The sequence below is a fragment of the Mesoplodon mirus genome, assembly GCF_964341445.2.
Source record: "Mesoplodon mirus genome assembly, chromosome: 5".
Taxonomy (NCBI): domain Eukaryota; kingdom Metazoa; phylum Chordata; class Mammalia; order Artiodactyla; family Ziphiidae; genus Mesoplodon; species Mesoplodon mirus.
This window is the reverse complement of record NC_138980.1, coordinates 13,052,247-13,069,628: the sequence shown is the minus strand read 5'-3', so window position 1 is coordinate 13,069,628 and position 17,382 is coordinate 13,052,247. Positions and strand designations below refer to the sequence as shown.

The 17,382-nt window shown below is 46.1% G+C and overlaps 1 protein-coding gene across 1 annotated transcript in view; it reads left to right on the top strand.

Annotated features, from left to right (window-relative positions):
- The window catches only part of SLIT3 (slit guidance ligand 3), a 616,238-nt gene that overhangs the window by 34,633 nt on the left and 564,223 nt on the right, over positions 1 to 17,382 (top strand). The window contains exons 2-3 of the mRNA XM_082622425.1: positions 10,770 to 10,841; positions 16,921 to 16,992. Coding sequence (XP_082478551.1) covers positions 10,770 to 10,841; positions 16,921 to 16,992 — 144 coding nt within the window. The remainder of the gene's footprint in view (positions 1 to 10,769; positions 10,842 to 16,920; positions 16,993 to 17,382) is intronic.

The following is a 17,382-nucleotide window of genomic DNA, read 5'->3' as shown; positions in this document are numbered from 1 at the left end:
ACAAAACTCTTCACCCTGGGATCCAAAGAAAACTAGTGTACATTTCTCTGAGCGTCTCCAAGGGGCCTCATTTCACTCGAGGTGTCTGGGGGGGCAGTGGGGGAGGAGAGTCTGTGGTCTTGGCCCCCACGGAGCTTCGTGCTCCTTTGGGAGAGGAGGCAGACACACAGGAAACAGGCAGCAACATAACGAGGTGGAAGGAAATGTGACGAAAGACCAGAATGGATTGTGCAGAGGCTAAATGATACAGAAGTTCAGGGCAGGGTCAGATCAGCGCAGGATGGAGAGGCTGGGAGCCCTGCAGAGAGCAGGGGTGGGAGGCTTCACCAAGCCTGGAATGAGGGTGCATCAGTTTCCTGGAGCTGCTGTAACAAAATGCCACAGACTGGGTGGCTTCAAACGACAGAAATATATTCTGTCACAGTTGTGCAGGCAAAAGTCTGAAACTGAGGAATTGGTAGGGCTGTGCTTGCTCTGAAGTCTGTAGGGAGAGTCCTTCCTTGCCTTTTCCCAGCTTTGGATGGTGGCTGGCAATCCTTGGTGGTCCTTGGCTTGCAGCTGCATCACTCCAGTCTCTGCCTCTGTCATCACATGTCTTCTCTGTGTGTCTCTGTCTCTTCATCTTCTAAGGACTCCAGTCCTATTGGACTAGGGCCCACCCTAATGGCCTCTTATAACCTGATTACATCAGCAAAGACCCTATTTCCAAATAAAATCATGTTCACAAGTACCGGGAGTTAGGACTTCAACGTTATCTTTTGGGGGGAACACAGTTCAACCCATAACAGAACAGTAGGATGTGGATGAGGGGAGAATGTTGAGGGCTTTCGAGGCCAGCAAATAGCAGGGACATAGGTGTTGATGGAGTGCCTAGTACAGTTCCTGATCTGATGTGTGCTCAGTAAATGTCTATGGAGTGAAAGAAGTAAGAATTAACAAACTTACGGTTGCCAGGGGTGAAAGCGGGGCGGGGCGGGGTGTGTGGGAGGGGGAGGGATAAATTGGGAGATTGGAATTGACATATACACACCACTATATATAAGATAGATAACTAATAAGGACCTACTGTAGAGCACAGGGAACTCTTCTCAATACTCTGTTAGGGCCTATATGGCAAAAGAATCTAAAAAAGAGTGGATATATGTATATGTATAACTGATTCATTTTGCTGTACAGCAGAAACTAACACAACATTGTAAATCAACTATACTCCAATAAAAGTTAAAAAACAAAAACAACAATAAAAACAAGAAAACAAAGGAAAAGAATTAAATGAGGCAGGCTGAAAACAGCGATGAGACCCACCGGCTGCTGTGCTCTTGCACTGGGAGAGAAGCTGGCATTTTGGGGAGATTAATCTGTTTGTAGGGAACAGGTTTGATGTCAGGGAAAGAGACTGAGGGTTGTTCAGTCATTTCGCTGCTTGACCCCCGCCGTGGTTCTGATGGCTGAAGACCTGAAGTCTGCCCCGTGAGTGCTCCACGGTCTGGGTGCCACCTGCCTCTATATCCCATTTGGGGCCATTCCAGTCCAGTCACCTGGACCTCCTTTCTGTTGCTTAGGCCCTTGAAGTGCTTTCTCTATTCAGAAAGTCTTTGTGTTTCTGTTCCTCCACTTGGAAATTTCTGCCTTCAGCCCGTCCCCTCATCTGGCTCCTCCTTTTTGTTTGAGTCTTGGACCAAATCTCTCCCCCTAACAGAGGCCCTTCCTGGCCACCTTTGCTAGCGCTCCTGCTTCTTCCCACCCCCATCTTTCTTCTCGTCACCTCACCCTGGCATGATTTCCTGGTTATTTCCTTGTAGCCTGTAGTTCTGCCGTCTATTTGTGGTTGCCTGTGTCCCACTGTATTAGTTTTCGCTGACTGCTCAACAGTCTCAAACTTGGCAGCTTTAAACAACTCCCATTTATTACCCCACAGTTAGCTGGGGGCCTCTGCTTCAGGGTCTCACAAAGCTGCAATTCAGCTGTTGCTCGGGGCTGTCGTCTCATCTGAAGACTCAGCTGGGGATGGACCCGCTTCCAAACTCTTGAGGTTGTTGGCAGAAGTCAGCCTCTGGCAGCCCGTTAGAACTGTGGGCTTCAGGCTCTTGCGGGTTGTCCTCAGGTTCTCCTTGGCTCTTGTGGAGGCTGCCCTCGGTTCCTTGCCTGATCGGCCTCCCTGACATGCTGCTCACTTCATCACAGGTAGCAAGGGAAAGGGTCCCCTAGCAAGGCAGGCACTCCAGTCATACGTAATGTAACCACAGCAGTGACCTCCTGTCCCCTTTGTGGTATTACGTCGGCAGGAAGCAAGCCATCAGGTCCTGCCCACGCTCAAGGAGAGGGGATTACACAAAGGTGCTGACACCAGGGAGTAGGGATCTGGAGGCTGCCCTAGAAGTTGTCTGCCACACTCTCCAAGAGAATAAAAGCGACAGCAGGGGCCATGGCGGGAATCACAGAGTTCCTGAAAGGAATCTTTCGGGTGTTGTGCAATACCCTAGCCACAAGCACAGTGCCAGGTTCAGAGTAGGTGTTTAATAAAGGCATGCTGTAGGAAGAAAGGAAGGGTGCAAGGGAAGGAGAGAGAGAGGGAGGAAGGAAGTAACGAAGGAAGGAGGGAAAGAAGGAATGTCCCACTTTCCCCTGCAACATGCCAAAAGTAACAGCTAAACAAATCTGCTTGTGCTTATCCTGAGGCAATGCCTCCGGGGTTTTATACATGCTGTTTCTTTTATTGAAATCCTCTTTTCTCCCTCCCACATATTCCCATGCCAACCAACCTGGCTATGGCCAAGTCATTCTTGAGGTCTCAATTAAAATGTTACTTTTTCAGAGAAGCCTCTCCTGACCCTGAAAACCGGATAACTCAGTACTCCTTCCGATATACTCTCCCATAAGCTTTTTCTTTTTCTTTTTTTTTTTTTTTTTTTTTGCGGTACGCGGGCCTCTCACTGTTGTGGCCTCTCCCGTTGCGGAGCACAGGCTCCGGACACGCAGACTCAGCGGCCATGGCTCACGGGCCCAGCCGCTCCGCGGCATGTGGGATCTTCCTGGACCGGGGCACAAACCCGTGTCCCCTGCATCGGCAGGAGGACTCTCAACCACTGCGCCACCAGGGAAGCCCTGCTTTTTCTTTTTTTAATTGGAGTATAATTGCTTTACAATGTTGTGTTAGTTTCTGCTGTACAACAAAGTGAATCAGCTGTATACGTATACATATACCCTCCGTCTTGGACCTCCTTCCCATCATCCCCCCTGATCCCACCCATCTAGGTCATCACAGAGCACCGAGCTGAGCTCCCTGTGCTATACCACAGGTTCCCACTAGCTATGTGTTTTACACATGGGTAGTGTATTTATGTCAAACCTAATCGCCCAGTTCATCCCACCCTCCCCTACCCACCCTGTGTTTGTTTATACGTCTGGCACAGTCTAGAGCAGGAGCCTGCACACTGTAGCCTCCAGGGCAAATCCAACCTTCATCCTGTTTTGTAAATAAAGTTTTATTGGAGCATGGCCACACCCATTAGATTGTGTATTGCCTGTGGCCGCTTTCATGCTAGGAAGCAAAGTCAAATGTTGCAATAGAAAATATGGCCAGCAGAATCTAACTTATGTATTTATTATCTGGCCCTTTAAAGAAAATGTTTGTGAGCCCCTAGTGTAGGATGCTTACCACAGTCTGTGGTATTTGACCCTTTATTTATTTCTTCCCCACTAAACTCTTGAGTTCCTTAAGGACACAGATGATGCCAGTTTACCCCTGGTTCCCAGCATTTAGTCCAGGACCTGAAACTTCATGGTCAAGATATGTTTGTTGAATGAATGAATGAATGAGTGAATGGTGAATCTGTCAGAAATAGAAAACAGCTGGAAAAACTCAAATTAGGGTTATTTGAGGAGGGTCGATTTACAAGGGGCTGTTTCAGAGGTGTGGGTGTGGCTCAGGGAACCAGGACTAGAGGCGATGGAGCTGTTACCATCCCTAAACCAGAAGAGAGGAGAGGAGGTCAAGTGTCCTGGGGCAGGAAGCGGTCAGTCATGAGGAGGAGCCGTGACCTTGGGTGGCGACACTGGCTAACCTGGGTGACCTCTCAGGGTGGCAACCAGGAGAATGAATGCCTTTCCTCCCTCTTCTCCCTTCCTCCCAGCTCAAAGAGAAGAGCAGGGCCCAGGAGCCAGCCTTGCAGTGTGGTCCATTCAGGTCAGCCTCCCAGCCTGGAGAAAGGTGAATAACTGCAACTGAGGCCACAGCCCCCTTGCCAACTTCTTCTGGTTTGGTTGGAACCTCTTCTTTGCTGATGATAAACAAGGGGTTAGGCTAGGCAAGAGACATCTTAATTCGGGCCCCTCCTACCCTTTCCCGAGTGGGATTCCCCCAGATCGGGCAATGCGATCTTGATGTGAGTGCATCACACCCTCTGAAGGCTTGTTCAGGAGCTTGCTGCCCGCCCCCTCCTCAGACCCGCCACTTCTCTGTGACCCCTGCGCGGCCCCTGCTGTCCCCCCCTTCCCATCCGCTCCAGGGGGTCTTCTCTCTTGAGTTCCTGCTGTGACGTCTCTCTCAGATCTCTGACTGCCCACTCCCCACCGACTGTAGACCACATCTCTTAACATTTAATTTTGCATGTTCTTACATTGTTCTCTAAGTATCTCACAAATCTTAGTCCATCTCCTCAACTAGACTGCAAGCTCTCTGACAGCAAGAACCAAGCCATAATTTTTCAGCCCACTTGGCCTGGGCCCCCAAATATGAGAATTGTAGATCTCAAAATGGTCAGGACTTTATGGGTCGTGAATCCAGCCTCCCACCTGTCGCAAGGGCCCCCTAGGCATCCTGCTCAACATGGGTCAACTACTAATCTCTGCTTGTGTACCCCTGCATTAGGGACTACTATGTTGTAGGGCAGCCCTTACAAGTTCACCATATGTTGAGACCTTATCTTCTTTCCTGAAACCCAGAAGGCGGCGCTCTGTATACACTGGTCATACCGAGGGCAGGTGGTCTTAAGGTCTGATCTGAACTGATGGTGTATTCTCTAACTCTGTATGTTTCAGCATCACAGATAAACATCTTTTGTGAAGCCAGTGCTAATCTATCCTCTGCATCCTCTCCCTACCAGTTGTTGGCTGTGGGTGAAAATGAACCACTCCAAATGCTGTTTAGAAAGCCCTTCCTCACATACTTTACCTCTTGAGCCTCACAGCGATCCCATAGATCTGATATTTTTGGTCATACTTTATAAAAGTTTCATCAACAATACCAACACCTGGGGCTCAGTAAAGTTAAGTGACTTTCTCAAAGTCACATAGCTAAGAAGTGAGAAAGTGGAGACTCAAATCCACATCTTCTGAGTTTATAGTTGAAGCCCTTTTCTCCAACCCCATGGTGCCTCACTGCGGGTTGTTTTTTGTTCCTCGCCCTTCCTGAATGTGCCACGGCAAAAAAAAATTTTGCAAGGATGCCACATAATGAATCAAAAGAAAGATGAATATACACGTGCCAAGATAAGGACAGTGGTCTGCCCTAGAACATTTTTGTTTCATTTTTTCCAACGTTGTTCTGAATTGCACTTCCTCCCCACCCCACCAAAGGTGTCAGACAGATGTGGAAATACTGCAGAGCTCCAAGTCACAGCATTGGTTTATGATTCACTGATTGGGATGGGGAAAAATAATGCAGGAGTTTACCATGGTGATGCCTGTTTATGAAAGCAGTGTGGTAGATGATGAGGAACATGGTAGAAACCAGACATGGGTAAAAACAGCAAGAAAGCACTTTCCCCTGGAGTTTGCAAAGGGGCTCAGCACTTGTACGGGCCCAGATCTCACAGGGTAGGTGGGATAAAAAATGCACCAACTTGGCTGGAGTGGGGAGCAGCAAAGCCACTAGGAGTACCCCTTCACATTCTTTAAGACATATGATGGTAAATTCTATTCTGTTCTGTTCTATTTATTTATTCATTCATTTTTCTGGCAATCATTGGTTACCCTGATATAGTAGAATATGCTTAGACCCTAGCTGGAGATGTGCAGCATGATGTGATGGTTAAAAACATGGCCTCTGCATTCAAGAGCTTAGGTTCATATCCCAACCTTGCCACTTACTGCTTGTATGACCTTGTGTCAATTTGACTTACTGATAAAATCTTCTAAGCTAGGGTGCATCCTCATGTGAAAAATGAGATAATTAAGGTACCTACTACATATGATTGCTGACTGGATTAGAGAGAATAAACATAAAGTTTTTGGTACAGTGCCTGGTGCATAGTTTGGGCCCAGCAAATATCTTTTTAAGGCTGATCTTCAGTATTTTTTATCTGTTGAAGGAAGGTAGTAATACCTACCTTTCAGAACTATTGCAAAGAGAAGGAAAAGAAAAAGGTTAGAAAGCTCCTGACTCAAAGATACTGCATTCATCAGTGTAGAGTGCTATAACAAATAGTCCCCAAATTTCAGTGACTTAAGAGTTATTTCTGGAACATGGCTGAGTCTAATATAGGTAAATGGGGAGACAGGGGAGGAAGATCTCTGTTGCATGCAGTCATTCAAGGACTCAGGCTCTTTCTATCTGCCATGTAGGATTGGGCAGGAAGTTTTATGGAACAGGCCTGAAGGTGGCATATATTACTTGTGCTCACGTAATAATGATGAAACTCAGTCACATGGTTGCACCTCCCTGCAAGGGAAACTGGGAAATGTGGTCTATCTCTGTGCACTAGACAGAAGGAAAATGGTGCGGTGGACAACTTGCCAGTCTCTGCCCCAGTGTTCGATGCATGGCAACCACATTTTGTGAATACTAATATAATACCATGGCGATTCCCATGGCATCCTAAGCCCCACTTAGAGGGATGGGCAACCCTAATTATGCAGTCTCTTCTTCTCAGAGCCTGAGAGAAGGGTTGGTTCTCACCTCATCCCTACAGTGACATGTGCCTCTCTGAGCCATCGTTGGCCATAATGACAGGACTGAGGGTCTCCAGAGTGGCAGGCAAGCCTCAGAAAGGACATGCCATTGAGAGTCATGTGAATGGAGTTCCATTGTTAATGGTAAATTAACTATTCAGACATTAAATATTTCTCTTCCATTCTCTTCCATCTCTCTATTGTTGCAAAACGAATCACTCCAAAACTTAATGGCTTAAAGATACACACTCGTTTTAGTATTGTCTCTCATGGTTTCTGTAGGCAGGAATTCAAGAGTGGTTCAGCTGGGTGATCTGGCTCAGAATTTCTCATAAGTCACAGTCAGATGGTAGCTGGGGCTGGAATCTCTAAGGCGTCTGCACTCATACGCCTGACCTCTAGGCTGTGAAGACTCAAACATCCAGGGCTGGACCAGATGGGGCTCCTCACGTGCCTCTCTCTCTCTCTCTCTCTCTCTCTCTCTCTCTCTCTCTCTCTCTCTCTGGTCCCTTCACATGATCTTACCATTGGGGACTTCAGGTCTTCTGACCTCACATGGCAGCTCAGGGCTCCAATGCAAGTGCTCTGAGAAGCAGCCAGGCAGTCACTTATTGCCTCTTCTAATCTAGCCTCAGAAGTTCTGCAGCATCGCTTCTGCCAGAATCCTGTTTGTCCAAGCAGTCACAAAGGCCTGCTCAGGCTCAACGGAAAGGGGCAGAGACTCCACCTCTTGAGGACAGGTGTGTCAAAGAAACTGTTTGTAGACATGTTTTATTGATGAAACGGCCCCACTTGCCCACCCTACCCCCGATCTAGATGCTGTAATGGCTTCCCCGTCTAACGTCACCCCAGATGGGATCATTCGTGCCTGCAGACGGTTCAGAACTCATACTGGGCTGAAGTAGACTGATTTCTTCACAGGACAGAGCTGAAGGCTGAGAACTCTGGCTAAGGCGCCTGGCCTGGGACGATGGGGCTGGGGAAGGGACGGACACATGAGGTGGTGCAAACCTCTTCTCAGTGGCAGTTTCCTTAGTTCCCATTTTCAGCCAAGCAGGTTGGCCATCCAGGCTCTGTCCTCACCACACCAAGGTCTGCAAGCAGGAGAGGGTTATGTAAAGCATGGAAGCTCGGAGAACGTAAGTCAGTGACTCAAATTCACACAGCCAGGAGTGAGCAGCAGGACAGAGATTTGAACCCTGACCTGTGTCACCTAAAACCCATATGCTCCCTGGCCTCCCTGGCAGTTTGCACGTTGGGCAGGGGTGGCGGTGGGGTTTGGGGCAGACAGACAACAGAGCTCTCTCCCTACCCTCTCTCTGTAGCCAGATACCAGGGAAATAGTTGTCCTAGACACACTGCACGGGAGAGGCAGCGGAAGGGGACCACTCGTGGTGCTCTCACTCAACTAATTATAGTAACGGTAGCTGCCATGATTCTTTAACGAGTGCCTGATAAGCACTGTGAACGCGTCATCATCTCGTTTAACCCTCGTAAACACTCCTGAGGTCAGGATTGTCACCGTCAGTTAGAGGGTGTTGGAGAAACTGAGCCTTGGAGATGAAGCGAACTGCCCATAAGTCACTCAGTACGTGGCAGGGCAGGCATTCAATCTCATGGCTGCTTCCCTCTGAAGCTCAGCCTCCCAGACACTGACTCTGTGCCTGAGACAACCCCACAGTCCCCACCCAAACCCATGCCTCCAAGTCCTCGGCATTTCAGCGGCACACTTTGTGCCCTTTCATAAATAAATATTAATTGAAAATATCAGTGCCGCGGCCGCTAACACAAGCTGCCGAGTTACCACGCTGTGTCCTGGTGATTAAACCCTTGGTTGCATTGTCATATTCTCAGTTGTCACGGTCCCCAAACATCCATCCCAGTTGAGATGGGGGGTGAGAAGGAACTCGGGGTGATGATGAGCACACACAGATTCCTGTCTGTGTGCTGGTGTCCACTCCTTGCATGAACAGCTTTCATTATTTCCCTGGGTGACTCTTGCTCTCCTTTACCAGCCCTCAGCTTAGTCTGAGAAGTCTAAATGCTGCCTCTCTCCATCACAAGCTGGTTAAGAAACAACTTAGATTGTTACTGTATTTTTAAAATTTTTATTTTATTTTTTGGGAGTTTGGGATTTACATATTCACACTACTGGATTTATTTTTTTTTTAACATCTTTTTTGGGGTATAATTGCTTTACAATGGTGTGTTAGTTTCTGCTTTATAACAAAGTGAAGCAGCTATACATATACATATATCCCCTACTGTATTTAAAATAGATAACCAACAAGGACCTACTGTATAGCACAAGGAAGTCTGCTCAATATTCTGTAATAACCTAAATGATTGTTACTTTAGATAGAGGAAAACTGGATGAGGAAGGGAGGTGGTTCCCCAGGGAGGGGGCTCCAGGACTCACTTGATTTTTATTTCAGTATGACTTTTGCAATCAGGAGAGTAATCCCTCCTCCAATTTGATTTGTCTTTATACAGAGTGCTAGAATCTGAAAATTGTTTCCCTTTTCATTTTATGCAACTTGAGAACTCACAGGTCTTTCTGAGGCATAATAACAGGATGGCAACTTTAGGACCTGAGTAGGAGAACCAAAGAAGTAGTGAACGCATGGATGGGGATCCGTCATTGGGAAAATGGCCTTTTAGTACCTAAATGTTCTGGCAGGAAGCAAAGCTAAACTCCAACTCGGCCAAAACCTTGAAAAGTTTCTGATCAAGAAGACATGGTAAATAGGAATTAATTGTTCAGCCTCCATTATTAAAAACTGTAACATATTATTCATGGTCCTTTTTTAAAAAGATTTTTTTTTTGTATCCCGTCTTCGTAGATAGCTTTAGTGATCACAGTATTTATACGATTGTTCACAAGTTCTTTCTTGACTTTGGTTTTCTCTAATCCTGGTTTTCTACCATCCAAGGTGCCTCCTTCTCCTGGACACCAACGCCACCATAATGCTTTGAGCTCTTCCATGGCAAATTCTTCTCTTTGGGGCCATTTTCAGGAGCTTCAGCCTACAAATTGGGGCAGGAGTAATCCATGAAGCTGTCTTTACCTGTTGTACGAGATTACTCTTGCCAGGCACATGTTCTACTGTGTTGGGCTATGGAGTTAAATGAGATATGGTCTTTGCCCTCAGAGAGTTTGCAGATTAGCTGGAAAATACACAAGTACCTAGGTGGGTACCAAAGTCGGTCAAGATTCCTTTGGTTTAAGGTGATAGAAAATTCAACTCAAACTGATTTAGGACAAAATATAAGGGAGATGGGATAGATTGGCTCACATAATCTCAAAATACAGAGGTTTCTGGCATCAGGCATGGGTGGATCCAACTACTCATAGCATAGCACCAGAACCAGTCTCTTTTCATCTCCTGTCTCTGGAAATTCTCTCTTCATGGTAGCTAGATAGCTTCTGGCAACTCCAGTGGAGCGAAAGCTATTGGGAATTTGAGTCATGTATGTACTCATGAAACAATTACTGTGGTCACAGGGAGTGAAGATGCTTATAAACCTGGCCTAGATCAGGTGCCCATCTCCAGAGTTGGGGAGAGTGGTCAGCCCCACTTGTATGATATGATCCAAGAGCTGGGGGAGGGGGGCTTCCAAAGAAAAATTTGTTATCTGAAGAAGGGGCAAGAGAAGCCAGGTAGCTAAACATACCAGGGCTCTACTGTGTACATAATGGCTAGCTTATTCCATATAATGTCCTTCGGGTTGGTTGGGCATGCTCTAGGGAATACCATTAATCATTGGAATTGCCTTCTCCTTAACAAGCAACGTCCCTCCAGCTTAAGCCAGTCTGGGTTAAATAGACCATAAGTGTAACCTGCAAAAATCTGACCCAAATTTGTTCTCCATTGCAGTGACCTGGACAGAAATAACATCACCAGGATCACCAAGACCGATTTTGCTGGACTCAAGAACCTCCGAGTCTTGTAAGTAACATGTGGCTCTCCAATGCATTCTCACTCTCAGCTCTTCAGCCTTGTGAAAATGTCCCACTGCCCTGACATCACATCCCCAAGCACTGGACAACAAGAATTCGCCCTTCTGCAGCAGAAAGCCCTTCATTAGTACATCCAGGTTTCCTTCCCCAGCTGTCTCGTTCTGTGTCTCCATGCTGTAGGCTGGCTAGACCAATGGCAGAAGTCAGTTCCAATGACAGGGAACACAGAAGGTTATACACAAATAAATCAACCTGCCCAGCTTCTAGGATGACAGCAGGGTCAGGTTGGCTAACCATGCTTCCCTTCCACAGAGATTATAATTTCTCCCCCAGCCTGTGAATTAAAAGAGCAATCAGGACAAAAGTTATTTATCTTGTTGCTTAATGGAGAGGAGGAGAGGAAGGAGGGAGAGAGTCGGACAGGGTCAGAGCCCTTGCTGAACACTTGCAGCTGTGCAGACAGGTAGCAAAATTTGAGAGGGGCATTGATGCAGCAGGAGAGCAAGAAATATCAGGTTTCATTGCTAAATATTGAACACTTTCATCCATTGCTAAATCTGAGTGATAAGAAGCTGCCCAAATTCTTGTCCACTGACGTGTCTCAGACATTCAGGGGTACAAGAGAGGAGGTTGGACCCTCTTTCCTTCTTTACTCAGAAGGTGATTTTGACCCATAAATGTGGCTTCAGACCTGGAGTGCAGCCTGGGCAATCCGGCCACTGCCTTGGTGTTTGTCGTGTCCTGGAATCTTGGCCGGCAGGTTTTTACTAGAAGTAGCAACTAAAGTCTTGGTATCTAAAGCCACCTCCTTCTTTTTACTCATAACCCATTATAATACAGTGAGTTGTATCCTGGGAACTGGAAATATTAGGTTCTGGTCCTGACTCAGAATTAACTGCCCATGTGACCTTATACCCTATTGTACTCCTTTGGACCTTACTTTTCTCATCTGTAAAATAGGGAATGAGTAGTATATTAGTTTTCTAGGGCTACTGTAACTTTGTGCCACAGACTGGGGGGCTTAAACAACAGAAACTTATCATCTCAATTTCCAAAGTCCAAAATCAAGGTGTTGGCAGGGTTGGTTCCTTTTGAGGACTGTGAGGGAAGGATGTGGTCTAGGCCTCTCTTCTAGCTTCTGGTGGCCTCAGGGATTTCTTGGCTTTAAGATAGCTGTCTCTGGGTCTCTCTGCATTGTCTTCCTTCTACACATGTCTGTCTCTGTGTCCAAATTTTCCCTTTTTATAAGGACACCAGTCATTGGATTAGGATCCATCCTAATGGCCTCATTTAAACTTGATTACTTAGTAAAGACCCTGTCTCCAAATAAAGTCACTTCTTATTATATTGGGAGTTAGGGCTTCAATATATGAATTTTGGGGGGCATGCAGTTTGACCCATAACAAGTATTTAGAAGTCCTTCTAACCCTAATAGTTACACATATAATGCTTTATGATTTTGGCACTTTCACGAGCAATGTGTTTATTCTCACTGAAACCTGTGGAACATTACTTGTGTCTCATTGTTTTCCTGATTGAGAAGTAGATGGTCATGATGATGATGATAACTGATGTATATATGGTACCTTCCACAGACCAAGCTCTGTTACATAGTTATTAACCCTTATCTGCCCAGAGGAAACAGGCACAGATAGGTTAAGTGGTCCCAACTCCACGTAGCAGGGAACTGAAGGAGGAGGACTCAGAAGCCAGAATGTTCATTTGTGTTATAGGAAGTTTAGAAAACCAGGAAGGTGATAGTCTAGGAATTTTGTAAGTGCAGCGTGATGTGCAAGTGGCTGACCAGAGTTTCCCTGAGCAACAGGGTGTGGGACTGCTAGGATCTGAGTGCTGGGCCTCCAGCTAGCAGATGCTCTCCCCTCGATGTGGTCTCTGGTCTTTGGCCAGTGCACCCCCCCTCCCACCATCCCTGGAGGGAAGACCCTACCCTCTGCCAAGTCTTTCTTTTGCCCCAAGCAGTCATGTGTCTGTCAAATGACTGGCAGCTCCGACAAGTGTGTATGGATCAGAATGGAGATTGGGATAAAGGTGGGAGATTTTCATGGCTCAGTTTTAGGGTGATTTTTATTAAAGAGATATAGGCAGTAAACTCCTGATTCCAGGTCACTTACCAACTTAAAGAACAAACACTTCTCTATTTTTTTCCATTTTTTTCCCCCAGAATCTGTGAGAAATGTCCTTTCATACAAGTCAGAAATTTCACCTAATGCTTCATTTTTCTAACAAAGTCAAAAACAACCCTTTGATTTTCTTACCATTACATCAGAGAGACTAATAAAAATTCCAATTTCCATATCTGCTCTCTGCAAATAGAAAGTTTAAAATAATCACAAAAGATCATATTAATATCCTCTGGATGGTCTACAACATTCCTTTGACTACAGTTTATCTTTTCAGTTAATTGGTACATTCTTCTTATTTTGATAAGCAGTGCTAAAACCCTCCCCCTCCCCTCTCTTCATAGACTCTATTAATATACTGTGTTTCATTATCTTCCTTAGAAACTCAAAGACAATCCCATTCAAGTGGCCCTTTATTAGTGTGAAAGAATCTGCTACGTGGGGTAGCTGAAATGCTTTCTGACACCAATAAAATATCCAGACGTTTAAACCATATTTTCCCTCAGTCTATTCTTTTTAGCTGAGTAACCTAGACAACTATCTTTTTGAAAAGCTTTCATCACACCTCGGCATATTCCCTGTATCTGTTTCTTATTTACAATTTATAGTGAAACCAGAAAAGACTCAGTCGTCTTGAATAATTTGAGCCTGCCACCCATTTCCATGCAGAACTGTTAATACGGTGCAGGTGAATGGGCGAAAGCAAATAAAATGGAGATTGGGGAACTTCGGCTTCATCCAGAGGTTTTCCCCAAATAAAGTACATTCAGGGGGAAGATATAAGAATTGCTTATAACAATTCTTTCTTCCACGGGGCAGGAATAGGAAAAGATCTCTTCTGGTGGTATCAATTATATTCCCTTTCTTAGTAGTCTGTTGCAAGAACTCTTGCAAGTATGCCCACAATGTGGGAACCAGCTTTATCCCAAATGGGGTTAATTAAAGAGTTAAACTCCACCCCAGCCATCATCACATGGGGGCGATTTCCGATTCTGATCCAGTGTTAAAAGTAAAAAAATAACGATGCCGAAAGAACTGATAATGAGCACAGTCTGTGTCCCTCTAACTCAGACAGATTCAAGCCATAGTCAGCCCTTCTGGGTGTCCAGCCCCTCCTGGATCCCCGGGTCTCCTGCATCTGCTCAGTAAAATGAGAGTGATAGCAATGGTTTTAGCACAAACTCCCGAATTGCATCGCAGCCTAGAAGTCTGGATGGGAAGTTCACAGCTCATTCATTCAGTGATCCATTTATTCATCAAGTGTTGGTTATTTCTTGAGCCTTTAAAGACCAGGTACTAGGCTGGATTCTGATCGGTCTAGGAAGTAGATTCAGAAGAGACCCTAGCTACCTTACCAGTTAGGATCCCAGCAGGACAAATGAGGAGAGCTAAATAAAGATTTATTTGCAAAGGTGTGGGTGACATTAAGAGAAGCCAGGAAGGGTTAGTTGGCGCAGTTCCCTGGGGCTAGCAACAACGGTCACTAGTCCCCTCTGAGCCTCAAGGACCGGCGGGAGGGAGTGGTTACCTGAGCCCAGCAAAGGAAGGGGACTGCCTGTTAGCACCTGGGGTCTTAGGTAGAGGAATGCAGTCCACCTGCAGTGACTTGGCAGGGAGGGAGCTGGGAATAAATCCCCCACCTCACTCCCTCTTCTCTTACCCTCTCATCTCCTGCTGGTGATTCCCTTTGGCTGAACCCAATAGGAAACCAGAGTCAAGGAAGCTTCTTGATGAAGCTGGTAAAAGTTAGCCTCCCAGGGCTTGAGCAAAAAGGAGGAGGGACAGGTATCAACCATCCCTTCTACTCCCCTTTCTGGAAGAAGCTGGTAGTGTTAGATTAATTAGGACAGAACTGAGAGATTCCTCATGGGAGGTTGGAGTTAGACGCCTTCAGAAACCCTGAGGGAATGTGACACTAAGCCACCCTAGTGTTGCTCCTTGGAACAATTGGGAAGTAAGGACAGCAAGTTCTATGAGGGATTGATTGATAGTAAAAACCCAGCTGAACAAACCCCCCGTCACAAATATTGAACTGGTTCCCTGTTTAGCGAGATGTGCTGGTGTGAGTCTACGAGCATTCCAAGGCCCTCCTGGCCATATGGCGGGATGGAAAAGGAAGAAAAGGGAAGGAAAAGAACATTTATTAAGCCTCTGATTGTACTCCAGATCCTGGGCTGGGTAATTTATATACTTTATTCCACTTTTATTCTTACAAGGACTTATGAAATGTTTTATTTGTGCTATTTTACAGATGAGGAAACTGAGTCTCTGAGAGGTTGGCTAGATAGTTCAAAAGCACACCATCAGCTAGTAAGAAATCAGAAAAGGGATTCTCAACCAAATTTGATAAGCACACCAGATTGGGAGTTAGGTCCACCCTCACTAGCTGTGTGACTTCATACAAATAATTTCTCCTTGGGCAAGTCTCTTAACCTCTGTTCCTGGGAGCCCATGTATGTTAAGTGAGGAGCCTATATGAGACCAGCCTACAGGGGCCAGAAGGAACATAAACGTGTGAATCAGAGTGGATGAGGACTCTGGCCTCATCCAAAGTTGTTGATATTTGGAAATATCAGAGCTGATTTTGGAGTTTCTTCTTTGGGGTGTGTATGTGTGTGTAATATCCCGATTTTTTTAAATGTTTGCAACAAATTCACAAAAATATAACATATATCGTCGAGCCCATACAAAATATCCCCATCGCTCTGATAGTTGGAAACTTCATGTGTCCTGGACTAGCCTTTTCCTTGATGTAAAATCAGTATGCGCTGTGGTCCAACGTCCTCTTTAGTGTTTTATTCATTCACTACGTCTATGAAGTGGCTGCTGTGCTGGGCACCTGTGTTAGGGCTGGGACTGTGATGATGAACAGAAGACCTTACCTTCTTGGTCCTTAGGCACAGTGAGGAAGATGAACTTGAAAATCAGCACAAGGGCCTGAGTGCTAGGGGTTATGAAATATCTCAGAGGTGGAGGGCTGGCATGCAAAGAGTTATTCTGAAGTGAAGGCCAAGCTTCCTCAAGGCTACTCTTCCTTCCTTCTGCTTTTCTGTCAGGTGCCTCAGGGCGCCTGTCCTCCTGCCTGATCCAGAGGAACCCACAGCCCTTCTAATAAGCTCCACCTACCAAAGAAACATCCTTCAATCACAACTGCATCCCGGCTAAGTCCCATTCAGCCACCAGGGTCAGCCCTGGATGGAAACTATGCAGCCTCACTTCTTCTCTTTCCTACTGTTCAGCTAATCCATTTTAAGCTGCCATTTTTTTTTCAAACTTAGGGAAACAAATGTTTCATTGTCTGCTCAATTCTTAGGATATGCCACATGCATGCGTCAAAGTTTTAAACATCTGCTTGGAGGACTTTGGAGGTCAGCAGAGCCTGTGGCTGGGAGGACTTAGCTTTTGTGACTATCACCTTCATGTTGGGAGCAGCCAGGCCCTGGGCTTGTGGTGTTTCTGGCACAGGCAGGCACCCAACAATAGCTTCAGCCTTTCTACGAGGTGACCCAGAGAAAGAGTGAGCAGAGAAGGCCCTTTTCAATGAAGTATTTTTGAATCCTTGGAGGAGGGAGCTCCGAGGGAAGAGATGCTGAATATATGTGTGGTTTTTATAAGAAGCAGCTTTTACCTCTTCTTTTTCTGTGCAACATCCTGCAGTGCTTGGGAGGGTATTTGCTGAGAACATTCTTAAAATAGAGGCTTGGAAAGCAATCTGTCAGGTAGAAGTATGCAGGCGGTGAAACCCTGGTTACCGTGACACCAAGCTGGGATGTGAATTATCTTGTCCCCCCAGACTGATCCTGGCTGAGGGGGCCCATCCGAGGGTCGAGGGAGGGGCTGAGTGACCATGCCTGCGTGGCCTGCAGCCTAGTACGAGGATCCTTGAGGCCCGCTTGTCCTTGACCATTGCTGCCTTTGTGGTTCCAGGCATCTGGAAGACAACCAGGTCAGCGTCATCGAGAGAGGCGCCTTCCAGGATCTGAAGCAGCTGGAGCGATTGTAAGTACAGCACAACCTCCTTTCTTGAAAAGCCTTATTTGTTTGTAAATTGGCTTCGTTGTAGCCTTGCTAAGAAAAAAAAGGGCTCCAATGTTTAATAAAATGTTTGCTATTGTATTTAAAGCACATTAGATGCCTGCTAAAGAGACACTGAAACCCATTTAAACTTTTTTTCTTTAAAAGATGCTAGAATTGGCACCTGGGGCTTGTTTTTCTGCTTCCCAGCCTTGAGCTCTGTCTTGGTAGCTGTACGTGGGGCTTGTTCCTGCCCAAGCCTCAGCCTTCCCTTCTCTGGGGGAAGAAGGACCTCAGTTAGCTATCCCTGTCATGGAAACTAGCATCAGAAACTCCCTACTCCTGTGCATGGGTAACAGGCTCCCTCCTCAGGCC